Here is a 27,937-nt window from a genome sequence, read left to right as displayed (position 1 = left end):
GGAGAATCCGACGTGCCAGCAAATTCAGGTGGCGAGAGCGTAGACCTCCTTGATGGTTTATGTAGGAGACTGCTGTTGTGTTGTCCACCCGCACAAGGACATGGCAGCCTCTCAGATGTCGGAGGAAGTATTTCAGGGCCAGAAATACCGCCATCAGCTCGAGGCAGTTGATGTGCCAATCGAGCTGATGACCCTCCCATTCGCCTTGGGCTGGACGACCACTTAAGATCGCACCCCAACCCGTCAGGGAGGCGTCTGTCATTAGCATCCTGCGACGACATGACACACCGAGAGTGGGACCCAAGGTAAGGAACCGGGGTCTGAGCCACATAGAAAGGGAACGAAGCGCTCGGCGCGTAACCCTTATTTGCCTTAGGGGACTGGCCCTTGGATGAAATCCCCTGGCTTTTAGCCACAGCTGAAACAGTCTCATATGGAGAAGGCCCAAAGGAATCACCGTGGACGCAGACGCCATGAGACCTAGTATTCGCTGATACTGATGAACAGTGCAACTTTGACCTAGCCTGAGATTGCTCAGGGAGTTCTGGATGGAGCTGACACGAGCGGGAGACAACTGTGCCTGCATCGTGATAGAGTTCCATATAATCCCTAGATAGGTAATTTCCTGGGTTGGAGAAAGAACGCTCTTCTGGACGTTGAGTCTCAGACCCAGAGAACCTAGATGAGCCAAGACGATATCCCTGTGCTGAACTGCCAGTTCTTGAGATTGTGCTAGTATCAGCCAGTCGTCTAAATAATTCAGAATGCGGATGCCCTGGAGTCGCAAAGGAGCCAGTGCTGCATCCATGCATTTCGTGAATGTGCGGGGTGATAGGGCTAGGCCGAATGGAAGAACCCGATACTGGAAGGCTTTGCCCCCGAAAGCGAACCTCAGGAACTTCCTGTGCTGTGGCAGAATTCCAATATGGAAATATGCGTCCATGAGATCGATCGTGACCAGCCAATCGTGATGTTTGACCTGAGACACGACCGACTTGATAGTTAGCATCTTGAACTTGAACACCTTGACCGAGCGGTTCAAGCCTCGAAGATCTAGAATCGGACACAACCCCCCACCCTTCTTGGGAACCAGGAAGTATCTGCTGTAATAGCCTGACTCTTTCTCTGGAAGGGGAACATGTTCTATGGCCCCTTTTGCCAAGAGATTTTTCAGTTCTCTCCACAGTAGACATGCCTGCTCCTGTCTTACGGTAGTGGGAACCATGCCGTTGAAACGCGGAGGGCGGCGAGCGAATTGAATTCTGTAGCCTCTTTCTACTGTCTTCAGAACCCACCTGGCAGAAGTTTCCACGCTGCCAGTTTCTCTGAGATGGGTACTAATTTCAACACTTCCTGTTGAGGGGGTGTTGAGTGTTCCGTGTCCTGGACTAAGGCAGGAAGCAACGGTACACCCAACTCTTTGTTGGAAGCCTCTATCACCCGAAACACCAAAGGCGGCGGGAGTGAAGAGGTTTCGTGAGGGTATCGGGAGGGCCGAAGTGGATGATACATGCGCCCCGTCCCGAAGGGAACTACCCTCACAAAGTTGGGTACAAGAACGTCAGGGCTTCTTTCTTTTAGAAATCACAGCCCTGAGGTCTTTCTTGGCTGACTGCTGAGGGCTGACGAGCCTGTCCCCAGTCCCTACGAGGGGGAGCACGACTCGCCACGCTCTGTTTTTGAGCCTCTCTCCTAGCAGAAGCGGGGCGAGACTGGGTGGCCGACGGCCCCGCCCCCTGAGTGCGGCGAGGAAGAAACTGCCCAAAGGCTTCCTCATGGCTTTTCGCCTCCTGGTATCTGGAGATAACCGTATTCATGGCGTCTCCGAAGAGACCAGAAGGCGAAACCGGGGCATTGATTAAGAAAACTCTGTCCTTATCTCGGATGCCTGACAGGTTAAGCCATAAATCCCTCTCCATACTGACTAAAGCGGACATAGACCCGCGGAGAGACAAATCCGTAGCTCGACGAAGCTCTGAAAAGGCCTCTTCGTCGAGAGTTTTACCCTTCGTCAGATCCTTTAGCAGGTCAGCCTGGTATGCCTGTAACACAGCCATGGTGTGCAGCGCAGCACCAGCCTGACCTGCCGCTTGATAAGCCCTCCCCACTAGCATGGAGGTAGTCCTGCATGGCTTAGAGGGGAGAGCAGGTTTTTTCAAGGACGATGCCGAACCCGGCGAGAGATAACCCGCAAGTGTCTCTTCGACCAGCGGCATCCTTGAATACCCTCGCGCCTCAGCACCCACGATAGTCGAATATAACGACGTCGAGGGCACGTGAATGCGCGAGGTATAAGGGTTCCTCCACGAACGAGCAAGCTCATCGTGGAGGTCATCAAAGAAGGGAAGGGACTGATGAGGTGTTCCCTTCCCTTGGCCATCAGACAGAAATCTATCCTCTAATTTGGAGCGTTTGGGGGTTTCTTTGTCACGTGGCCAGTCTAATTGAAGTCTGGCCACAGCACGAGTAACCACATCGAGTAACTCCTCAGAGGATTTTGCATCATGTTTTGATTGCTCTGATGTGGGTAACTCGAAATCTATAGACCCAAGAGAATCGAGGTCCCCCTCCTGAACTGAAGAGGCGCCGAAGCGCGCTTCAAGAACACGAGAAGGACCAGCCGGATCTGGGGAGAGAGCGAGCGAAAGGGACGCACCCGTCTCTCGCTCCTCAGCCAGATCCATATGAGAGCCCCACGAATGAAGTCGCGGTGCTGGCTCTCGGAAGTAAGCGAGGCGAGCGAAGCATCCCGACCAAAAGAAGGTCACAATGCGCGCACCGCCCCACCCCAACGCGAGCAGCGTGCTCTTCCCCAAACAAACAAAGCAAAACTCATGCGTGTCCTTGTCCGTCATGAGACGTTGACAAGGAAACACGCATCGTTTGCTCCGTTTCTCCGTCATTCTCTCTATATATATATATATATATATATATATATATATATATATATATATATATATATATATGTATGTATGTATATATATAAAATCTCTTTCAGAGCAGAGAGAAAAAGTAAGAAAGTTCTGCGCACTGCCTAACAATTTCTAACTCCTAACAAAGAGGGAAGAAAGTTTTCTGAGCAGGTTGTGAGACACACAGCATAGTATGCTCTGAATGAAAAATATCTGTTGACACGCTGGTGACGCCTCTATTTCATAGCCTGGCCACAGGTGCATCTAATGATCTTCACCAGCCGAGGCTATAAATTCAGGTCAATGTTCATTGACGTGTTTCACACAAATTCACAGCTGCTCACAATGCAAGATTGTTCCCCCGTAGCGCTTAGCAAAAGTGCAGCATCAAAGTGAAGCTTTTTGTAAAGGGAACATAGAGTGATACATAAATTAAGTTATTAATTGTGAGTTCCTTGAACTACTTTGGCTTAAAAATCCATAAAATTAAGATTTTATTTACTACTAACTCAAATGATCAAGTAGAGAACTGAGGTAGTTGGGAATACCCATAAACCCTTGTGCTTGTATAAGGTTGTTTGTTTGGTCAAATGGAAGTTAATGCGGCATTTAATAAGTTGTTATTATTGTAAGCTATTTTTTGAATTATTGATGTTGTTTTACTGTTGTTTATTAGTTGTTTCATGCAAAATCATCATTAGTTTGGTTAGTGTTCCCTTTGGTGAAGCTGGATCCTGTGCAGCTGAAGTGCCGCTTTATCTGTATTTCTTTGGGGAATTGAGTTTATTGACTTACCTCAGTAATTTTGAATTTTGAAACAATTAAATTAAGTAGAATCAATCATTTAAATGTTAATTTGAAACAATGTCGAGTTAGTTGTTAAAGCTGATGAATGTAACATTTATGTTAAAAAAAACTACTATCCAAGCTTAATATGCAGAGATTTTGCAACTCTGTTTGGTGGTGCAGAAATGACATACTTCAGCTTTAAATCTTATTCTTACTACATACCTTTGTATGTTATAAAGTTGAATGAACTGACTCATTTGTGTATATCGAAAAAAGTTTTTTTAGTAATGCTGACATAAAATTCCATCAGTTGAATTTACTTAAAAAGCACAATGCAAAAATGCTATATATATAAATAAATCCAACACTTAATTTGTTTCTTCTTCGGTGAATCAGGTAGAAATAGCTTCTTAAGGTTAACCACACATTTAGTTTTTTTTTTTTCTTTTCTAAAATATGAAATGTTCTAGTTTTATGCCTCAGGGACTAATTCATAAGTTTGAAGCAGTGTCACCTTGACAACTTTAGTTAAATTCAACTGCAATGAATTTAAAATCATAGTCATAAAAATCGACAAGGGAAACTTTATGCCTTATGCCTGTATCTTTTATGTCTTTGCATCAAAGCCTAGTCGAGGAGTAAGTGCAGCAGAGTAAAAAGGTACTAGTCCAAGCAGCATATGGCATAACCTGTGCCAACAGGATGGACTGTTGGCGAGAGTGAATGTGCTCAGTTTTTCCCTAGCATACATACAGTATGTGCAACGGCTGTGTTTTTCATACTTTTGCATTTTAAAAGCCAAGTCCAGCTCTCAAAGATGAATTTTTAGCACAGGATTCTCTGTGTCTGAAATGGGTACAGTCTAAGGTGGTTTTTCATGATCTAGGCCATGGAAAGGAGTGCCTACAGAAGCCTAATCCAGCAAATTTGTACCCTGAGGCTACACCTGTGCAGTTTGCCATTGTGTGCTCTAAAAGCCTTCCATCCCTTACCAACTTTCCAGTTGTCATCTTTAAGTTCATTCCTTCTAGTAAATAAAGAAGATGAAGCATAAAACCCAGCAACCAATTTATAAAACCTTTACTTTCTGTTAATTGTTAGCACATACAGTATATCTTGCAATTGAAATGTATTTATTGTTTCAATGTTTTTAATAAACAAGTTCAAATCAATTGTTTTATATTTTTCCATAATTTTAATTTGATTCCGTCATTTGCAATGCTTCTTGGGATTACACCACTGTCTTGTACCGTCATAGAAAATCTGAAAATATCAGGGAATTTTCAAGTTGTGTTTTCTGGGCCTGGAAAAGTAATGGAAATGAACAAAATATTTAAAGTCATGGACAAGTTAAAGAAATTCGTAGTTTCCATGACTTTTCCACGAATTTATGGTAATTATTCTAGTTATGTTCTGCTTTATAATATTTCATTGCCTTAATATTGATCTTGCTTGGAACTTGTGTAGAGCAGAATGCAAGGCTGGTATTAAGCACTACACTAGGCATAACTTAACATAAAATAATTTGCCTTTACCAGGATAGTGAGAACTATTTTCAATATTTCCAAACAATGATTCATTTTGGAGTCTGGAATGCTTTACAGTTAGGTACATCAAAGACAACAAATTGTACATTCTAAGGCTAATTCTGAAACTTAAACATAATCAGCACATACCACTTTTCCATTAAAGAGAACATTGTACTCTGTTAAATATCAAAAAGCATATGTTAGCCTTTATGATGACACACTTTACTTCTTAAGGCCTGGGTGTACTTTGTTTTACTGCATTCTTTATCGGATTGCACCTGGTCTGCCGCGTTACCTTTCAAAATATACTCTTTTGACCGCAAGCAAATATGAAAGTGTTTGATGCATGCGCACTACTACTGCTTTGAGATACTCTTTTAGTACAGTCAATGGCAGATGCATGTGCTGACGATGCGCACAGACGGGGACTGTCTGCATGTCAAGAAAACGTGGGCCGGCATGGAGAGCCAGCATATACTGTGCTGAAATTAATCATAATTTAATTAACCATTGAATACAAAAAGGGGGTCAAATTGACCCCAAGGGGTCTGATGTTTGGAAGATTTTATCACTGAAAATATTTAATTCCTTGACCTACCATGAAAGCCTCAAAAATCTTGTTTGTGGCTCTCTTTCTCGTCATATTTTCATTAAAATATATATATATATATATATATATATATCACTACGCCAAGACTGCATAAAGGGTTCAAAATGACCCATAAGCATTTCCTACTTCACATGGGGGTTTCTCAATACCAAGTATGCTAAGTTCGGACTTGGCAAGTTCGACTCGGGAGTACAAACTTCCGAGGACGGGAGGACGCAGTACAGTCATTCTGCAATTGGAACAGCAGCGTTCTTGATGACGTCACCATCTCAGCTGGTCTTGGCAATACGTGCCCGCTCCTGTTATCTTCACTGTAATGTATATTCACAATAAAATGAAATATTATATAAGACACAACCCTGCATCTTTTCGTTTTCATTTAAAAAAATATTAATATGCATTCCCAGTGGCGGGAAAAAGGTTTTTGTTGTGGACGTTGGCGAATGAATGAACAAGGACAAACAAAATTAGACATCAGACATTAGATAATTAGACAAAAATCACTAAATGGATTGGATTACCATTGGTATGCTTTATTAAGAAGTTAAAGAGGAGGTGAATCTGTTAAAGAAGAGCCAGGATGCAGTGGAGGACGGAGAGAAGACATTCCATATTAACATGTCTCTCTAGCTTTGTGCGTTTGTATAATCATTTTGCTTTTTTTTGTTAACCTGTCTACGCATTTATATGTAGACTTGACAGTTTACTTGGTACACCTAAATAAAAGCTAAAAAAAAAAACCTTAACCTCAACAATGTTATAATGTGGGCTGTTGTATTAGACAAATATTGTAAGCAAACTACTAGCAAAATATGCTTGCATATACAGCAGAGGAGGCTTTCGAAATGTTCAATGAGAGACCCATAATGCCTTTGGAGTCAAAATCAGAGATTTCAGATGATGATTATTCATACAGACCAGGTTTTGCTTGAGATTACTATCATTGTGACAAAGTTCTGTGTAGTTGTTTGGTGTTTTAATGAGAAGCAGATGAATTTTAGAATATTCCATTAGAGAAAGTTGGTATTAATATTAGATTTTTTGAATGTGTTTGTGATAAAGACTCAGAAAGAGTCGGTTCAGGAAAAAATGCAATTATTTTAAAGAATACTGCATTTTATCTTTTAATTTTTAAACATTAAAAGTGAACCAACATTAATTAAACATTAAAACTGTTGTGAATGTGTTAGAAATCCATTCAAACTATGCATTCATGTATGTTTTTTGGGTCATGCATTCTAGGGTTAACAATGATAAATCATCTTTTTGGATAAAAAATAACACACTCTTGGTTGCGTAAAATGTCTTGAAAAATGTGGAACCTGACAGATATTGTCAACAGGTACACCTTTAATCCATTCCACAGACTGACTTCTGTTGCTCCTTCAAAGTAGTTGTTGGTCTGTGTGTTGCTTCTTCTTCTTCTTTTTTTTTTTTTTGCTTTTTTTTGCAAGAGTTCTTTTGGTCACACAGAGTGTATTAATGTAGCTTCCTTTTCTTGGTAGTTCAAGCAACATTGTTTAGTGGGACATCCAAACACCTGGATATTGTTTTGTTTCCTTATTTGTTTTACTTTGTTTGGAAAGCTCTTCAGTTTTCATTTTCACAGCTGTCCTTCAGATTGACAACCTGTGAAAATCTGCCAGTTTAATTATTCACAGGTCAATTCACAGGCTAATTGTTAGACAATTATATCATCTTGAGTGCAGTCGTTTTCCACCTGGGTAAACTTCTCCAACACAGGGCTAAATATTGATGCAAACGGTTGTTAAGAAAATGTTTCCAACTTAAACTGCGGTGCAATTATGGGGTCTTATCAAGAGAAATTCAATGCAAGAAACTGTGGCAAAATTATACAGTGAGTAGGCCTTGTATGTATGATAAGTTTCAGTATCACAGATTACTACATTTCAATATTTTCTATTTCAGAAAAGAGTGAGAATTGGTTGAATTTGTCTGAATAATTTATAAATGTATTATTATAATAAAAATATGACAATGTATTATCATAATGTATTATTATTAATAATAATAATAATAATAATAGTACTGTAGTAGTAGTAGTTGTTGTAGTATATAATTTGTCACACTGTGTGACCAGGGCCGGGTTAAGCCTCCCCAGGGCCCTGAGCTAGCTCATGAATATTAATTAGGTCACGTGATCTACAGCTCTACACAGGTTAACCAACGTCATTATAAAGCAATTCATATTCATGAGCCACACCCCTAAACATTCGTTCATGACCCAGGGAGTCGCAAACTACCAACATACACTATTTGATCATAGATGACTCGTCAATGACACAAATGTCGAAGCTTGTCCAATAAAGAACAAATAGAAAATTACTTTACTATGAATAAATATGGTAAAACCATAAAAAAAATAGTTTTTATGGTTTTACCAACTCTGAATCTAATTGTTGTGCTAACAAATTTTAAAAAGATGAGAACGAAACTTCTTATTTGTCAGCAAATTAAAAGTATTTTTTTAAGAATTGGTAGGATCAGCTCTATGTATTGTAAAGTCCAGATTCTAAGCTTTAGAATTACACCTATTTTGTTCAGACCAAGCAAGTGGTGATTATTTTATTATGTAATTATTATTTTATATTATTATATGAGTTACCGTAGCCTTTCTGTCAGCTCAAACCAGTCTGGCCATTCTCTGTTGACCTCTCTCATTAACCAGGCATTTCCGTTGCAGAACTAAATCTCACTGATTTTGTTTTCTGTTTTTTGTCACCATTCTGAGTAAATTCTGGAGACTGTTTTTTTGTGAAAATCCAAAAAGATCAGCAGGTACAGAAATACTCAAACCAGCCCATCTGGCACCAAAAATCATACCAAAAAAATCTGATTTTATCCCTATTCTGATGTTTGATGTGAAATGTGAAGCTTCTGAACCATATCTGCATGATTTTATGCAGTGCAATGATGCCACGCGATTGGCTGATTAGATGATCACATGAATAAGTAGGTGTAGATGTGTTCCTTATAAAGTGGTCACTCTGTGAGTTTATGTAGCTAGGCTGTGCTAAAGAGATGCCAAATAAAGAGATTATTTGCTAATCTTTGTACTTTAGGACACAAAGATGAGACTAAAATGGATTTTGGATAAAGCATAAATCCTCTGAGACTGTCATCACTTCAGAGATCAGCCAGGAGCCTGGTTTCCATTTTCTGGACTATTGCAGTATAATTGTTGATGATCCAAGTAACATTTAAACTGTCCAAAGAAAAATAGATACTGTACATGCACATCTTATGTCTCTTTGAGTGATTGAAAGCAGACATGCTCAATAACTGTGATTTCCCCCTCCACTTTGGATCTTCCTGTTTGCTGATGAGCAGTTACTAAGGCAGAATTTGGAATTGCATACTACCTTAGACCATATTCACGCTTGTGCCATCTTTGATTTTTTTATGGGAATGACAACAAGACTGTGAGGGATACACTTGCCATTTCTTCAATGGGCTGTAATTCAGTTTAAAGTGTTTTTGGATCGTTCCGCAGAAATAATATTGCTAAAATATCAGTCCAAGAACATTCAGTATACAAAGAACTCCAGACAACATAAGTTATGGAACATCAGATGTGATCTAGGAGCTAATTTTCTATTTCTATAGAAAAAGAAAACTGTAATTTTTCTATTACAGTTTTCTATTTGAATATATTGTAAAATGCAACTTGTGATGAAAGCTGAATTTTCAGCATCATTACTGCAGTCTTCAGTGTCACATGATCCTTCAGAAATCATTATAATATGCTGATTTTCTAATATGGGCATATTTACATCTTATTTGACACATTTACACTTGAACACATATTTACAAGCACAAGCTTTGTTGATGATAATGAGGCAGCATAAACACTAGTTAAAATATAATCTAAACATTCATATTATTTTTATATCATATTACATATCATGTTTATTTCATACAGCATACAATTTAAATGCCTGCTTTAGCCGAAACAGCATTTAAATGTAACTAAAACTTGCTTATTAAGAGTCATATTTCAAATGTCAATACACTGAATCCTGGCTGGCAAGTCTGGAAACAGTCCCACTATTAAAATATGTACATGTTTATATAAAATAGCACGTCAACTAATATGTAAGTAAAATGAAATGACTTACTCATACGAAATTGTATCCTCGGCTGGATCAAGTCTCTCTTCAAAATGCAAACGTTCATCGGAGTCCTGCTCTTCTTCTGAGGAAAATGTTAACTCTTCGTTACTATGTAGGAGTTTCCTCACCTGTATATCTTGCTATCTTTCAAATGCGTAGAAAAGAGAATGAACTAGATGTTTTTAAGGCCCAGTTAGGGACGTTTACCATTTGCATTGATATTCTCAGCACATTACCATATGAAAAGCGCCCTCTGCCCGTGGGTGTGATCACTTTAGGGATAATTAGCTGAGCCAGGAGAAACTGTACATCGCTTTGTTTCTTACAGATTACATTGCAGGAGAATATATGTTTTAAATTTGAATTGTTTTATTTAAAAGTAGACATTTTAAGCTTTCTTTAGACATATGTTTCATGTTTGTGTGATAAGTATTTGTGGAGTTTCAGTTGTTTCAGAAATAAGCTTGCGACTGCTGAAAACTCACCCTTTTTATTTTCTTTATTTTACAAAAGCACAAGGTTTTACAAAGAGTGTATACAAATAAAAGTAGACCCTTTATAGTCTCTAATGACATCTTACACTTATCTGTATGCCCCAAAATGATGAAGAATTTTATGTTTTTCCGCTGAAAAATCTGTCGACCTCAGAGGGTTAAAGAGTGGTGTGTGTCATAGCAGCCATGTTATGTTCCGTTTCCGTTTGTCCTAAAAAGGCTTTGTTTAAAGAAGGATGCTAAGTATACTGCAGACTTCAAAGGACGCATCCTACTTAGCATGCATCCTTCTAAACGAGACACAGCCCATGTTGCACCCAAACTGGAAAAGGCCAACAATGGCCTTATGGGATAGCAAAGTGTCCACTGATTGCACACTTCAGGAGCTCAACAGATGCAGTACATAATTTAAGTGTTGTTCACCTACTGTATCATGAATACTGAGTATTTAGACATCCTACAGTATTTATTTGACATATTGATTTTTGCATATTGTGCAGCAGTTTCTGTTTCTGAAATTCTCTCAATAACAGGAACAAGCACACTGTATCTGCCAGGTGTGAGTGGACCTATGACATTCAACCCCCTGTTGAGGTAGAAGCGTGACAGTCTCAAAATGCAACCAGAGACTTGCACTAGCGGATAACCCTCTCTCCGCTACCCTGTCATTACAATCTGAGTCCCGTCTGTATTTTTGAGTTGTGGAAGGTGTTTAGAGTTCAAAGAGCTTCCATCGGAAAACCCCTACATCCGTTGGGAAGTTAAATATGACGGCTTTGAACCTGCCAGAGAACAAGAGCTCTATAAAGCCCTGTGTGAGTCTGGGCACCTTCTCATATCGCCGCCGCTCTTGGGTCTGGTAAGCACAATTGTGGGAGTAAAGTTATAACCACAGTAGCCACCTGTTAGAGCTTGCATAGCTGCTTGGAACTGCTAATGAACCTGTTTTTATGTTCTTGAAGCTCTGCTGTACTGTTTTTATGATGCTCTTCATGTATGATTGACATTGTCTCTCAAACTTTGTGAAATACAATTCAAGGGCAGTGTGCAACAGTTTTTTTAAGTTTGTTCACTTACTATATATTTGTATGTATTTGAATGTGTAATTTATTTAATTTATTGAACAAATTTACCTTAGATTGCATAAAACTGTTAATAGTTGTACATTTACATATAATCTTCTTTCTTTATAATACTTAAACTGTAAGGATTCAACTTGAACTTATTACATTTTTAAAGGAATAAAGCTAGGATATATGAAGAGGCAAATTACTGCATATAAAAAATGAGATTCATTTATTGACAGTCCTTATGTATACCTATTTTAAATATGTTGCCAGCCCTATTATATGGGGTGACCAAATTTCACATTGTTATTTGGGTTGGTTGTCATGAGTTTCAAATTTATACAAAATGTTAACTAAAATATTTGATGACTAAAACAATGGTTTAGTATTTTAGTATTTTTTAATTTAGCTAAAAAGCCCAACCTGGTCTCATAGAATCATATTTCTATACTTAAGTTTTTGCTAAATTATATTTATGTGGCTCGTTGTATGGATCACGGCTCTTTCCTGGTGAAATGAACACTAGGGGCGCTACAACAACAATGACTTTTCTTTCACACAAATCACAAGTGAAACGGCACATTATCCATTCATAAACACTTACTTTTTGCCGTTTCCTGACGCAAGGCTATCTTACGACATCTAAACACATTTACATTGTGCACGAATTCTAGCTACATTTTAACATTCAGAGGTACATGATTAACTACATTTTAACTACATTTTATGTGGCCAATCACATTGCATGGTAGTACCTTGGAACAGCCACAAAACGTGTAAGAAACTGTATAATATAATTTTGCAAAAATGCCAGCTCAGTCACATAATTTTCTTTTTGAAATCAGCATCAAAATGTCTTTAATGGCTGTTTAATGCAGGCATAGGTTAAAGTGAGCCATAGATTTTGTTTTGGTGGGTACCAGCCCACTTCGAACACTGTTCAAAGGGATTTTTCAAGATTTTAAAAGCTGCTGTCATATATGTCTGAGTCAAGGTAATGGTCCAGGTGGGTGGGGGTTTTAATGCCTGGAGTTTAATTTCATTCATACAGAGGTCACATAGCCTGGCACAAGAGCACTGCTGTGAAAGGGTTTTTCTCTAATAGAACTTGGTCTCAGAATACCGCAAAGAGCGAATTTCTTAGAATTCAACAGATTTGCTCTTGGAAACAGAGAATTGGATTTGAACACATGATCCTTGCTTACCAAATCTTTCACTTTCACTCGCATCCTTTGTCTGTTAACCTGACATACACACACTCTCGATCTCTCTCATTGATAACTGGACTCAGAGGATAGGCTTGGAGTTGTGGCTTTTGAATAGGTTCAATTTGTGGTTAGAAGCATATTGCTTATTCATTACTTTTAAATACCTCAGAATACTGTATTCTCTCTTTCTTTTCTTTAGCCAACACAGAGTTAAACAGGTGGTGTTTCACCATCATTTCCCAAGTTCACATGCTCATATGATCCTTGATAGGGATAAAGGTAAATATATTTGACTAGATGTCCGAAATGCAGGGGTGGAACTACAAGTTCAAACACATTTACTACAAGTTCCACCAAGTCAATATATTTAGCTTTTTCAAAATGTATATGTTGCACTTTTCACAATAAATAAATAAATAAATATAATAAAAAATGTAAAAATGATTGAAAAATGATATTGCCTTACAGTCCCCAGTGAGCAAGCCAAAGGTGATAGTGGTAAAGGAAAGCTCCAATTGTTGAAGGAATAATTGTCACTGGAGTGAGATAGGAGGCCGCACAAGGGTGCACAGAAGCCAGCTTTCATGCCTGTACTGCAGATCTTCTTACAGCATGCTTTGTGAAAGGGTCACGGAATACTCTACTCTTTGTATATCATGTCCTACAACAACTCCCAACCCCTCAGACAGTGTAATACAAGCATCTGTTATGGAAAAAAGCCCATGTTATTGTTCTGTGACTATATATCCAGCAAGCAGAGACAATCAAGGTACTTTGTGGACTGAAATAACTGGCATGCTCTTGCCAGGGCCATTTCAGTTTACAGATTGTTTTAAGCCCAGAATTTGTCATTAAAAACAAAGTAGCCTCTATGATTATTTGATCATGCTCTGTTTTGAAATGGTAGAAGAATTTTAGGATGATGTTTAAGTTAAACTTACATTTACATACAGTATATGATTATATAGTGAGTTTCCACCATAACCATCCAGTCCATTGAAAAAAAAAAGGAAAAAGATGAATAAAATTGCACCAAAGTTTTTTGGATATGTACCATGGTAGTTCCATGGTATTCTTTGAAATACCTTCAAGTTGTATGTAAATATCATGGTATATGAATATGTTAATCATTTAGAATTGTGGTATTACCATCTTTTTTGTCATTGTTGTTGTAGTCGTGTATTTATTGTATTCACGTTTCATCTCTCAAAACATTTCCCTTTTTTAGATTTTTTTAGTAAAAATTTACATTTAAAAAACACACATGAATACAAATATTCAACAAAATTATTATAACATCAATGACCAAAGTTCCACCATGCAACTTTATGTGGCGGAAGTTGATCTTTGTTCTTTGACTTGTTATCTGTTATCCAATCGGCTTGCTCATATGTGACATGCCTTGTTTCACAAGATTTCAAGCCTTGGAGAGGCATTTATTAAAATAACAATAAACATAAAATGTTCATAAAAATGGGGAAAATAGTGTCCAGGGGGAACAGTGTTCAAAATAAAGGGGAATCTGGCACCCTCGTGGTGAAACAGGACTCTGTGAAGGTTGGGGAAGTGTCCATGGAATGTCCTAGGCTTGAGCTTGGGGTCTGATGGCCGCATGCGCTCCCCTCCTTCCTTGGTTCGAGGTGCATTGGGCGGCGGTGTCCTTGGCGGGCTGTCTTCCTATGCCCACAACAGCACATGGGAAGACGGCCGGCCTCTAGCCCATAGGCCGCAACATGTGCTGTCCTCCCCGGGGTCGCTCCTAATCCGGCGAAACCTATAACTTGGCTGAACCCTCCCCACTCTGCTCTTGGGCCTGCGAAGTTGCCAGTGTGTGCACACATGGAGAATTGAAGCCGGCTTCCTGAGAAGAGGCACACTTTGCTTTTTTATGGTAGCACCGATGAGACTTCATCCAATTCAGGTGTGCTTCATCATCGCTGCCCCAATGTGGCTTATTAATTATGCGCCTCTTCTCCTGCCCAACTTCCGTTGTCAAACTGGCTGAAGGATGGTGCTCAGAGGTGGGGCGATGATGAGGAGAGGTAGGGGCGGGTCGTTCCTCCACACTCTTGTCTAACATTTAAATGTTTCTGTTTTGCAGTTAAGCTGGTTTCTTCGGCAGCACACTGAGAGTTTTCTCTCTGAAACCTACCTCCACAGTGCTTGCCGTGCTTGCTCTTCAGCAGCGTAGCAGATTTAGTCCACCAAGGCCAATATCCTATCAATATGTCATTCCCACATTCACATGCCAAATCTTGCTGAGAGTTGGCATGACTGAAATATTGTAGTCTTTATCACTAACCTAATACAGGACCCTTTCTTTCTTTCACATATTCACAACATTTTATTATAGAAATATTTTGTATGACAGAACCCCACATTATTTTTAAAGGTATCAGTTTTCCCCTTCACATTTTACATAAATTTCTCTGAGGTGCAATATGATAAAAGTCATTCTAAAATTGCTGCAGTGATGGAATGTTATTTTTTTAATAGCTGTCCCTGCTAAAAAAAAACATATCTGGATATATACCCATATCCTTTAGCAAGGTCAAACTTGGGCCTATGTCTTTGTGTAATGTTTTTTAAATATTTTTTAAGCTGTTTATATAGAAGTCCAATAATTATCCAATATATTTCAACCCCAGAAAATAGGTGATATATCTCTTGATTACATCTCATGTACTTGGAACACAATAGGTGTGATGTAGAATGTCAAGCTGGATTAATGTATGGTACTTGTAAGGATAGACAACTTTTCCCATTTTTTTATCAGTAAATCTTTTACCCTGGCATTTTCATCATTTCTCCTTATTAGTAATGAAATTTTGTGGAATCCCATGTGAGTTCAGCCACTATTTAAGATTGAGCAGAAATCTATTTCAATGTTCCACTCCACATATCTCATGCCATCTCAACTCTAACTTAAGTGAGATTTTAAATCCACTGCATTACAGATGGAACTGATCCAGCTGCTTTAATGCCGTCTATTTGCTAAATTATGGAATATATTTCATATTAATTTGTAAACACTTGATAGGATCAGATAAGTGATTAAAAGAGAAGCAACTGTGTCATTTTCACACACTGTAAAACAAATCCTGTTGTTTTTACAAAAAAACAAAAAAAACTGGCAGCTGTGTTTGCCAGAATAATAATGTAACTACTTAACATAACACCCTGTAAATTATACAGTTTAAAATGGTTGTAATTTACATGACCATGCTGGCACTGTAAAAAAAAATAAAAATCTGTTAAATTTACAGTAAAAAAATATCATAAACTTGATATTAGCCTTTTGAAACTGTAAAAATCAGCTTTTTACTATATAAGGTATTTGTTTATCACTGTAGTAACTACAGAAGGCACATGATGAGATGCAGTTCTCCAATATTGCTCTTCCTGGAGCAATTACCAATAAACATGTAGAGAAAATGCTCAGTGTCACTCACACAAACAATAAACACCATCAGGGTAACACATGTAAAATTTAAATAATGCAGTAAACATCAACTAAACTACATCAAATACATTTATGAATTTGGCAGACACTTTTATCCAAAGTGACTTACAGTGCACTTATTACAGGGACAATCCCCCCGGGGAAACATGGAGTTAAGTGCCTTGCTCAAGGACACAATGGTGTTGGCTGTGGGGTTCGAACCAACAACCTTCTTATTAACATTTGTGTGCATTAGCCCACTACGCCACCACCACTCCTATAAATATAACACAGAAAAATAAGGTGAAACATAGCTATTCCCATAAAATGTAATGAAATGTAATGGGTCACGCTGGGAATTCTGGGATTGCCTTATTACAGTTTTTTACTGTAATTTTAACACTAATTTACTGTAAAAAGTACATGTACTCTCTTGTTAAACAATGTATATTGTAAAAACTACTGTACTGTCTTTTAAAATATATTAAAACATATTACTGTATATTTTACAGTTAATATTCGTTAATCAATTAACATTTTATTTCTGTAGCATTTTTAGTCTTTTACTGTTAAAATTACAGAAATGTTTTACAGTACAGATAAGTATGCGGTTATGTAAGTAGCTGAAACTTAAGTGCTATCCTGTGTTTTTGCAAGTGAGATAAGCTTTTAAATTTGGTCTGCTGGACTCTCAGATAGACTGCTTCACAGTGTGAGTCAGCCTTCTTCCATTCATCTTTCCATCGTGCCTACCAGTGCCAATCTGATCAGAGTTAGCAAGTACAAGGACCACACCTTACTCTGTCATTTTATCTCCCGCTTTCCCCTCTCACACTCATTCCCACCTATTCTCTTTTTTTCTCACCTATACCCCTTTATTGTAGCTTTTCTGACATTAATTTTTCTTGTCATATTTTCTTTCCTTTACTTGCTTGAACTTTTCCATGAATTGCCTCCACTGGCTTTGGTTCTCGCATTCGCTCTCTCTTTGATTGTACACTGTCTAGCGCTGCACAATTGTAAAAAAAAAATTTATATACATTTCATGGGCTTTGGTGAACAGAATGTGCCTCTTAAAACATGCATCTATGAACCGGATTGCTGAAAACTTGGAGCGGTTGTCATCAGTTTTACCTAGAATAGACAAATTTTTAGGCCTCTGATTAGTCACTGCATACATAGAAATAAGCAAATATGTCCATGTGATTGGATAGTGCTCAGTTGCTGCACAAAGACCCAAATGCGAATTTACCCTTTTTTAGGATTAGATAATCACGACAGCTGTAACCATATACTTGATTAATATACAAGTAATTGTGCAGCCCTACCACTTTTTCTTACCTGTCAAAGAACATCACATCTGTGAATGAATCAATGAGACACATGAAGTTCCCATGGGATGTGTTTAATTGAATCAGACAGAGCAGGTAAACAGAGGTTTGTGCACTTCCATTAAAAAAAGATAGAGACAGTGTGTCACATGAATTAGTGAAATTGAATTAGTGAAGTATACCCTAGAGTGACAGATGTGTAAAGTTGTGTAATGATTTGGTGATTTTAAAAAGATTAAGAGAGCATGAGACAATGATGCACTGAGTGCCTATGAGGGTTCATTATTATCTTAAATGCCCTTCTGTGGGTAATTGTTTATACTGGTTATTTATGTGAACAGTTTAAGAGACCTAACAATCACTCTCCAGAATTTGTTTTATATTATACAGAATGGCAGCTCTTTACAATAAGGTTCCATTTGTCAACATTAGTTAACAACATTAGCATTAGCAACTTTAACATTAGCATGAACGAACAATGAACAATAATTTAACAGCATTTATCTTAGTTAATGTTAATTTCATCCATACATTTTCTTTACCGCTTAGTCCATTAGGGTCGTGGTGGTAATAGGGAGAGTAGAGAAGCCCAGACATCCCTGTCCCCTGCAACTTCCTCCAGCTCAACCCTGGAGATCCCCAGTCGCTCCCAAGCCAACTGGGAGATGTAATCTCTTCAGTGGGTCCTGGGCCAACTCAACTCAAACCAGATGCCTGAACCAACTCAACTTGCTCCTCTCAATGCGGAGGAGTAGCAGCTCTAATCTGAGTTCCTTCCGGATGGCCGAACTCCACACTCTGTTATGGAAAACTCATTTCAGCCGCTTGTATCCCTGATCTTATTCTTTCGGTCATTACCCAGAGTTCATAACCATAGGTGAGGGTAGGGATGTAGACCGAACGGTAAATAGAGAGCTTTGCCTTATGGCTCAGCTACCCCTTCACCACTACGGTCCGGTACAGCGACTGCATTAATGCTGTCTGAAGAGAGAATACGCTAACCAACCGGGATGCCAGTGTCCGCGTCAGGGAGGTGTCACTCCCAAGGGGAAGACACAGCGGAGACCACACCCCGCCCAGAGAGAGGGGGGATTAAGTGGAAATACGCCTCATGGTCTTGCCGAGTCTAATCGGAAGTATGTCATGTCAAGTCCCATGGTAGGTTTTACCCAATGCTGGGGAGGAGGCTCTACGAGAATTGAGATTTGGGCAGAGGGGTCTCCTACCAAGGAAGACACAGTTTGCCAACCAGGAAACATGAAAATACATCGCCTGGGGTTGCCTATAGGGAACCAGCGCATGCAGAGCACATGTCCCAGCACGGGGCGTAGTTAGCACAAGTACTGGGCTGGCAGTGGGTTTCTCCACAAACTCATCTGCCGCAGGACTAGAAGAAAATCAACCAGGGAACAAATTTGTGAACTCAACAACGCACATCTTCAGCTCAAGGGAGGTGAAAGGTGCTAGGCGCAAGTGGTATACCTGGCCAGTCGACCCGGACATACCCGTTTCTTCCTGCTAAGACACGGGATAAGACCGGCTCAACCCGGAGATTGTAAATTCTCGCAAAGGTGTTGGGTGTAGTCCAGCCCGCTGCTCTGCAAATGTCAGCTAGGGAGGCGCCACTGGTCAGAGCCCAGGAGGCTGCCACACTCCTGGTGGAATGAGCTCGTAGACCTGCAGGGGCGGCACATGCCGAGCCTGGTATGGCATCAATGATCCAGTGGGCGATCCTCTGTTTGGAGACAGCACTTCCTTTCCGCTGCCCACCAAAGCAAGCAAAGAACTACTCAGAGATCCTAAAGCTCTGCATGCGATCCAAGTTGATGCACAAAGCGCGCACTTTGCAATTTGCGTCACAGCAAGGCCAAGGCTGGGTCTGCCTCCTCCTTGGGCAGCACTTGCAGGTTCACCACTTGGTCCCTGAAAGGGGTCGTGGGAACCTTGGGCACATAGCCCGTTCGGGTGTCAGGATCACGTGAGAGTAGCCCGGACCAAATTCCAGGCACGTTTCGCTGACAGAGAACGCTTGCTTGTCCCCAACCCTCTTTATGGAGGTGAGTGCCATCAGGAGGGCAGTCTTCAAGGAGAGTGCCTTAAGCTCTACTCACTCAATGGGCTCAAAGGGATCCCTGCGCAAGCCTTGTAGGACTAAGGAGAAGTCCCATGAGTGTATGAGGCGAGGTCCAGAGAGGTTCAACCTCTTAGCTTCTCTTAGGAACCTGATAATCAGGTTGTGCTTTTCTAAGGACTTGCTGTCCACTGTGTAGTTTTCCGCAGCTATAGCCGCGACGTACACCTTCAAGGTGGAGGGAGACAGCCACCATCCAACTTCTCCTGCAGAAAGGAAAGCACTGAGCTGACTGTGCATCTACTGCTTAGCAAACAGACGACACTTCAAGGCATACAGGTGCCTCGTAAAGGGGGCCCTGGCCTAAGTGATGGTGTCTACCACGGTGGGTGGTAAGCCACTGAGGTCTTCTGCATCCCGTCCAGGAGCTTGCTGTTTACCCAGTTGACCCGAAGCCCTAGCTGGCTGAGGTGCGTGAGCACCACATCCCGAGAGTTACCTAGGATTAGCCAGTCCTCAAGGTAGTTGAGAATGTGGACACCCACTTCCCTTAACGGGGTAAGGGTAGCCTCTGCCTAGGAGATGGGGGCATTCAGGAACCGTGTCTTGTCGGCCTTGCGCATCTCGAACAGTTTCAGCCACAGGTGGTGCTCCTAGACCAACAGTGTGGACATCGTCTGCCCGAGAGACCACGCCGTAACCTTCGTTGCCCGGAGGGCAAGGTTGGTCGCCAACCATAGCTCCCGCATCAATCCGGGGGCAGAACTACCCTCGTGCAATTCTTTCAGCACCTTGTCTTGGTGGACTTGCAGAAGAACCATGGCGTGCAGGGGGAAGGCTGCTTTTCCGGCGGCACCATAGGCTCTAGCTGGCAGGGAAGACGTGAGCCTACAGGCCTTGGATGGGAGCTTCGGTGCCCGCGCCAAGTGCTGGCGCTACGCAGCAAGAGGTGCACCGCGAGCGCCTTATCAACTGGGGGCATCGGCGAGTAGCCCCTGGGTGCCCCTCCATCGAGGGTAGTGAGAGTGGGGGAGCCGAGAGATCCCTCAGTTCAAAGGTGCCTCCCATGAACTCGTCAGCTCCTCGTGCACTTCCGGGAAGAAGGGCACTGGGGCGGGCGAGGCTGTGAGCTGTGCCCGGGAAAGCATGTCCATCATCTCCGCGTCCGCCACTGTGTCGATGACCACGCCTGAGTGGTGAAGCCCAGCAGAGGTTTCTGCATCCGACAGGACAGGCCCGCTCTCCGAGGCTGTGCTCAAGAGCTCATTACCTTCACAGGCAACGAATAAGAGGTTGAACATGCCCTGGGACGAACCGGCGCACTCATCTAGCCGGGGCAAACGAACGTGCCGGGGAATGGGAGGTCCGCGGAGATTTAACCAGCGGAGGTGGTCCCATTTAGCTCCCCGAATTGCCCCCAGTGCTCGCTGCGCTGTCCTCATACCCGTAGGTAGGAGGACCGAGGGAGGGAGCCGCTGGGGTTGCTTGCTATAAGGACATGACGCATCCATGAAATATGTCTCGGCGTGGGCAGCACCCAGGCATGAAAGACAGCGATCGTGGCTGTCAGAATGTGAGAGGTATCGACCACAACCAGGAATAACACACAACCGGAAGGGTATCTTTAAAAAGACGTGTCTTAAAAAAGGCGTTACGATGTGTGCCGCTCTTTTAGGAATATATTCTCTTTTGTGAGGGAAAACTGCTCGTTTGGAATGTACTCTCTTTTAGATCTGCTGAAGCGCCCAGGGGTGATCTCTGCAGTGCACCAGTGCAGAGAGGCGAGAAAGCCGCTGCAGTGGTGATGGATGGAAATCGCTTGCAAAGCTTGAACCATCGACTGTTCGGCTCTGAAGAGAAAGGCTAATGGGCGGTGTGCACGTCCCCTCCTTTTATACCCGTATGTCCAAGGGAGGGGCATGCAAATACCACTCGCCAATTCCCGTTGGCCTTTTATCAAAGATCAGAAGTGTTTCCGGGCTTTCGATATTGAACCCTAGTGTCACTTCATCGACACAACATCGAGTGATTGACAGATAGGGAACTAATGTAAACGAATGGAAACCTTTTGTGAAATGTTACTGACAGAATGTTTCCCAATCAGTCTCACTCACTCACTGCTTTGTGTCAATTAGACTTTTAATTTAGGTCATAAATATATTTACTATTTTAAGCATAGGAAATGAATCATTTGATACCTCATGCAGGCTCAAAAATTCAGTTTATCAGAATATATGTTACATACTTTGGCATGGTGTGCTGTTGGTTTTAAATGCAAGTACATTATACTTTATATATATAATGTACAAGTTATACTGTACATGAGATATAGAGAGAAAAAGAAAACATGTTAACCAGCATTCCTGTGGAATATTTCAGGAAGGAAATTATAATCAAAGTGAATTTGTAATCAATTTGCTAGAGTGACTCAAACATTTTTACGTCTACTCCAATTAGCCCACACAATGATTTAAGAGATTCCCATGTCAATAGAACTGAGAGCTGGAATGCTGCTCTGCTCCCTACTCCAGTGTCGGCAGTGTCAAGTATGAAGGTTATTTGGAAGGAAAGACTCAAAATAACCAAGTAGATGTAGTGATTTTGGACTGTTATCTAATTCTCCTCAATCTGTCTGCAATGTAAGACATTGTCAGCCACTAACTGCTGTTCTCCACACTGGCAGATTGCAGTCATATAGTTGTTTTAGGATTAGCACTTTCATAGTTTATTTCCTGCTTGGACTACTTAGCCAATGGGGACTGTTGTCTTTTCCCTGCACCCTCACAACTGATGCTATACACAAATCTGTTCTTGAACCACTACCATTCCCTTTATTCTATCATTTAACAAATAACCAATCTTTATTTTTAGATGTGGGGATACTTTTTAGAAATATTTGTTTTTGTTAACAACCAAAAAAAGGTCTATTCGAGTCATTGTTAGCTTTACCCATTAATTTATTAATGGTAATTAGTCACTCGTGGATTCATCTTTGACACCCCATCATGTAATCCTTGTACATGTAATTCAGTAATAATACTGCATCATGTTATTAAGGATGCAGGTCAGCGTAAATACGGATTATGTAATGCATGCGATATTCAGCACCCAATTATGTCATATGACGTCATTCAGCACCAGGGCTATGCACTTGAGCAGATTCTAATTTAGTGTAGTCTGCACTCTTACATGGAAGCCATAAACTGTTTGATTCCATACAACATTTAATAGTGTTTTTTACTTCTAAACTGAGATTTAAAACCATGTCAAACCTCCTTAAAATATGCTAGCCCAAATAATCATTGGGGAAGTCAGCAAAGCAAGGGTTTAATCGGAGCAACCTCACACAGAGCAATGTTTTCTTTATTTGTACACTGCTGCCATCCAGTGGGCAGTATGTTGTACTGTTGTGTAGGTAGTGTCTTTTAATTTACTTGATTTGTTGACACACTTACATCACACTCCAGTTTTCTGCACATGACAAACTCATCGGCGCATAACAACCATATTTTTAGGAATATTTTAATAAAAATAAATTAAATTAAGAGGTGGACAGTAAATAATTTGTTTGGAATGTATCCTTATTTAATTACAGTTATAATCCTGGCTACTGAGTCTATGTATGAAGTCTGTGTAGTCTAAGGCATTTCTGAAAGAACCTATAGGTTTATACTTGTTTTGACTGCCCACATTTTGATTGATGCTCCGACAATTGTTTAACTCTTACAGGCTGTGTTGCAACATTATTTCACACTGAATCATCGTCACCATTTACACCAGCTTATTTGACTCAGTTCTTCTTGTACTATTATCATCAGCATTATCATCAGATCTTCCCCAGTACTCCCACTGTCTGCTCTGTCGTCAACTCGGCCTTCAAACTTGTGAATTGTTTTGTCTGTCAAGTTTATTCCCCTAAATCCATTTGTCATCATGAGTGTCTCGTAACAGCCTATTCTTTTGCAGTGAACTGAGAGCACACGGTCGAGTAAGCATCTTAGCAGTGCACTATGAGCACAGATTTCTAAACTTTGAGGGTTTCCATTATGACTACATACCATGAGTGTTTTCCAGTGAACTCATAAATCCTACTTTCACGTCATCACACATTGAACAACAGTGACTTATAAGGCTTGCAACGAAGAAATACTTTTTTGAAATCCCATAAAACCAGCAGGTTCTTTATGATGCTAATAATGTTTCTTGAAGTAGATTTCAATATGTTGGACTTTGAAATGGAAAAAATCCTGCACTATTCTGGCTTGCAACCTCGTCAGGCAGTTTTTGAGTGACTGAAACATTGCTTGAATACATTATGATACTCTTTGCAAGCCAGTATAGTTTAAATGGTCTGCACTTATATAGCACTTTTTTAAGCTTTGCGCTTTTCAAAGCGCTTTACACTGTGCCTCATTCACCCATTCAAACACCAATGATGGCAGAGCTGCCATGCAAGGTGCTAGCCTGCCATTGGGAGCAACTTGGGGTTCAGTGTCTTGCCCAAAAACACTTCGGCATGTGGAGTCATGTGGGCCATTTCATTGACTTTGCTACAGCTTGAGCCCTACGTACCTATCAATTACTTCTCAGGTAAGCGAGGTTATTTTGGACTTTGAAAGTCTTTTTGTTTTGTTTTGTTTTTTGTTTTGTTTTTGTTTTGTTGTTTGTAGGTGGATCTTAGGTCAATCTTCAAAGGTGAATTTGTGCTGAAAGGCATCTGACTGTGATGACGTGTTTCCACCTTATTTTGCAGTGTAAATCTTGCACTTTTTACGGATATTAAATATAAACTTTTTATATTTAATTTATGTTTTACAAGCAAAACATTTCTTAAAAAGAATTTTGTTAGGTTTTACACATAAACATAAACATATATTGTTCAAAATTGGGACAAAAATATTTGAACACTTTCTGGATTCAGACGTTAGTGGAACATACCCATAGTTAATGTGTTGAAGTGCACTATGGGTTATTCTGCTATATATTCTGCTATTATTCTGCACCTGTATGAACTTGAGTGGAACTGACTTAATACATCTACTATAAATAACCCGTTTGACACCCATTTGCTTAAAAGTAATTGTAAAGATGGTTCAGGAAATGAGAAATTAGTTCTGAGAAAAGCTCTTGCATCATTTGTTTGCAGACTCTCTCCTCTTGGTTTGATATTTTGTATTTAATGCAAAGACATTCATACATTTTTAAGTGTGACTTAAGTGTCCATAAACTTTTTGGGGACCACTGCATTCCTATTTGTGTTCAAAAGAGGCGTATATTCATGTAACTTCTCATTTATTCAAACAATCCGACTCCTTGTTCAGAGCTCCGCCCCAGGTTTCATATGCTCACCGAGAACAGAATAGTGTAGGTAGCGCAGCTGGACTTCAAAAGGAAGTGGCTGTGTGGTGAAGTTAAGCTCTGTGGGAGGGGACTACGTTTTGGGACAGTCATGCAGGGGAGACGCAAGTAGAGTGTGCTCAACAGGGCAGCTGGTGTTTCAGGGCCATGATCCTCAGGTCGCCCTGCCACAGAGGCAGGGTTCAGTTTGACTTCAGTGAGGAGGTGGTGAAGAGGCTACACACCTCCACCTTAAGGTTAGAACTTACACCCTCATCTTGCTTTTGCTCTCCTATCTCTCTTTTAAGTCAAAGACTGTGTCCGACAGGCTCATTTATATGCTTTCACCAACTGTCTCTTCCTCTCTGTGTTTTGCTGGTTTATGATCACTGTGGCTGCCCACAGTGCTTTGAATATGGGCAACTAGTTTAGTCTACATAATACATTTCTTTGAATGTCTTGTATTACAGATCTTCCTATCTTAAGTTGTAAGTTATGAGCTGACAAGTTTAATATTCTAAATGAGATTCTATCTGAAATTGCCATGGTTACTTAATAGATAATATAGGATCCTAGAGTTAGATTTTGTAATACAGCCCCTGGACCCTTGTCTCCTGTTACATTTAATAGTTGTCTTTAACTTGTCCTTCATCTTGTATTACTTTCTGTATTCTCCCTCTCTCTCTCTCTCTCTCTCTTCTCTCTCTCTCTCTCTCTCTCTCTCTCTCTCTCTCTCTCTCTCTCTCTCTCTCTCTCTCTCTCTCGTACTGTAATTTTTTTCCTGAATGCTTTTGGAAAATGAGTCCATTGTGATGAATTGTTGTTGCTTAAGCAACTGTGAGTGTGTTTGTAAGTAAATCAAGCTCTGTGCATAGCTAAGACTTTAAATGTTCACAGTTCTTTTAGATAACTTTTTCCACCAGGCTGTTTTGTGTATGCATTAGATTACACAAACTGTGTATGTGAAATCAGTTGGTGCATACACTACTGTAATTTCTCACCTAACACTTATTCTTTCTTTGCTTTGTCTCGGTAATCATCAAATCAGAATAATCTTGCAAAATGACTTGTGATAACAGTTTGCCCTAATGTTTCGCCTTCTGTTTAAGAATATTCTGTTTTGCCTGTATGCGCGTGTTTGTGTGTGTGTGTTTCTTCAGAATGAATATGTCTTTGTGTCAATCTATAATGTATATGGACATACACTCTAATTGTCAAACACATGAATGAGTGGGGTTATTTTCACACATCATGCTCTGACGTCCAGATGTTTCCCATGACTCTAAATGCCAACAAAGTTAATCTCCACTTTAGGAGGATTTGTGCTAAAATGCAGCTGATGAAATGTGTCTTTTGAATCTGAAGTGAGATCCTTTACATACAGCACACGGTGTGTTTTATAGGCAGCATATTGCCTACATGTGTTACTGTAAATTGCAGACAGTGAAAAATAATTTGCAATTGCGGGGACATTTGGTAGGATTTTCTTTATACGCTGTAAAATGTCAAAGTCTATTTAGAGCTATTTCTACCGGATCTGACCCTAAAAAAATATTTTTGTTGGTGTAACCTAATAAAGTCAGGTTGTTTTTAAAAGTCAAATTAAAAACAAGTAAAATCGAATATGTACATTTCAGTGATATTTCAAATTGATATTGCTTTTATACAACAGTCATCTAAACGAGAAGTTAAAGGGATAGTTCATCCAAAAATGATAATTCTCTCATCATTTACTCACCCACATGCCTGAAATATTTTTCTAGAAATCTTTGTTTGTTATCAGTAGAAGAAAGAAAGTCATACACATCTGGGATGGCATGAGGGTGAGTAAATGATAAGAGAATTTTCATTTACATTTATGCATTTGGCAGACGCTTTTATCCAAAGCGACTTACAGTGCACTTATTACAGGGACAATCCCCCCTGGAGCAACCTGGTGTTAAGGACACAATGGTGGTGGCTGTGGGGATCGAAGGACACAATGGTGGTGGCTGTGGGGATCGAACCAGTGACATTACGATTACCAGTTATGTGCTTTAGATCACTACACTACCACCACTCATTTTTGGGTGAACCCCAAAAATTAAAGGTGATACCTTTAATATCAAATAACTTACATTTTACATTCTATGACCATTTATTTTGTGTATTCACACCGTCAAGCAAAATAAATATCAGCACTCTTGGAATTCCACTTGTCCGATTAAATAAGAGGACCGAGACTAAATATTGTATTATAAGTAATATTTTTGATCAGAATAGAACCAGTTAATTTATGTTACCACATGAGGCACATTTTAGGTTAACTGACAAAACATTTTTACATTGCACGATTTGTCTACTAAAGCTGGCAGAAGCAAACATGTGCATGCAAATGATCCAAATTCCTTTAGAGCAACAGCGTCATCTTGAAATGTTCCCCAGACTAGACTTTGTAATTTGGGCAGCTATTTATTCCAGAGTATGTCATGGAAAAATGCAGTGATCATTGCTGCATTAATTTTTTTCAGTCTTGTAAAATGCCATTTAAAGCAGGGTTCATCTCAGCCCTGAATATTCTCATAGACCAGCTCTTCACTATACTAGCTGTAACTTGCCTTAGAATTTCCCATCTTCCCCAAAAACATGATGAAACGAAAAACTGTAGAATGTCTTTGCAATGCCTCCCTATTTGCCTGATTATTTAGTCATTTAATTGCTCATCTGTTACAGTAAAGTCCCTTTTATAATTCTGTTGATCAGCTCCACTGCCAGAGAGAGGAACTGAAAAAGTCTTTGAATCACAGAGAATTTGTAACAAATATTTCATGGAGTACATTAAGAACAACACATAATGGCATTACAACATCTCTTCTTGTAAAGATGGACCATCCTGAGAAGATAGGTGCTTAAAATGTAAGCAAAGTGCAAAAGTAGAGGATATTTATATTTCGTGGAGCTGCTCTACAAGTAAACTGTTGTCTATTGTTAGTATTGTTGTGTATGTGTTACCAGACAAATGACTAAACTCCAGT

General features: G+C 40.1%; 1 protein-coding gene across 3 annotated transcripts in view; it reads left to right on the top strand.

Moving 5' to 3' along the window:
- Positions 1 to 27,937, top strand: part of LOC127654087 (cAMP-specific 3',5'-cyclic phosphodiesterase 4B-like) — a 188,225-nt gene that overhangs the window by 96,245 nt on the left and 64,043 nt on the right. The window contains exon 1 of one of the 3 annotated variants that reach the window (XM_052141074.1): positions 25,029 to 25,180. The exons of the other annotated variants lie outside the window; for them this stretch is intronic. Coding sequence (XP_051997034.1) covers positions 25,092 to 25,180 — 89 coding nt within the window. The 5' untranslated portion in view covers positions 25,029 to 25,091. Of the gene's footprint in view, positions 1 to 25,028; positions 25,181 to 27,937 lie in introns of those variants that run through there. 3 annotated transcript variants of the gene reach the window in all.

Source organism: Xyrauchen texanus, chromosome 13 (genome assembly GCF_025860055.1).
Source record: "Xyrauchen texanus isolate HMW12.3.18 chromosome 13, RBS_HiC_50CHRs, whole genome shotgun sequence".
In the NCBI taxonomy this organism is placed as follows: domain Eukaryota; kingdom Metazoa; phylum Chordata; class Actinopteri; order Cypriniformes; family Catostomidae; genus Xyrauchen; species Xyrauchen texanus.
The sequence above is the reverse complement of the archived record's forward strand: the minus strand, read 5'-3'. Positions and strand labels throughout refer to the sequence as shown.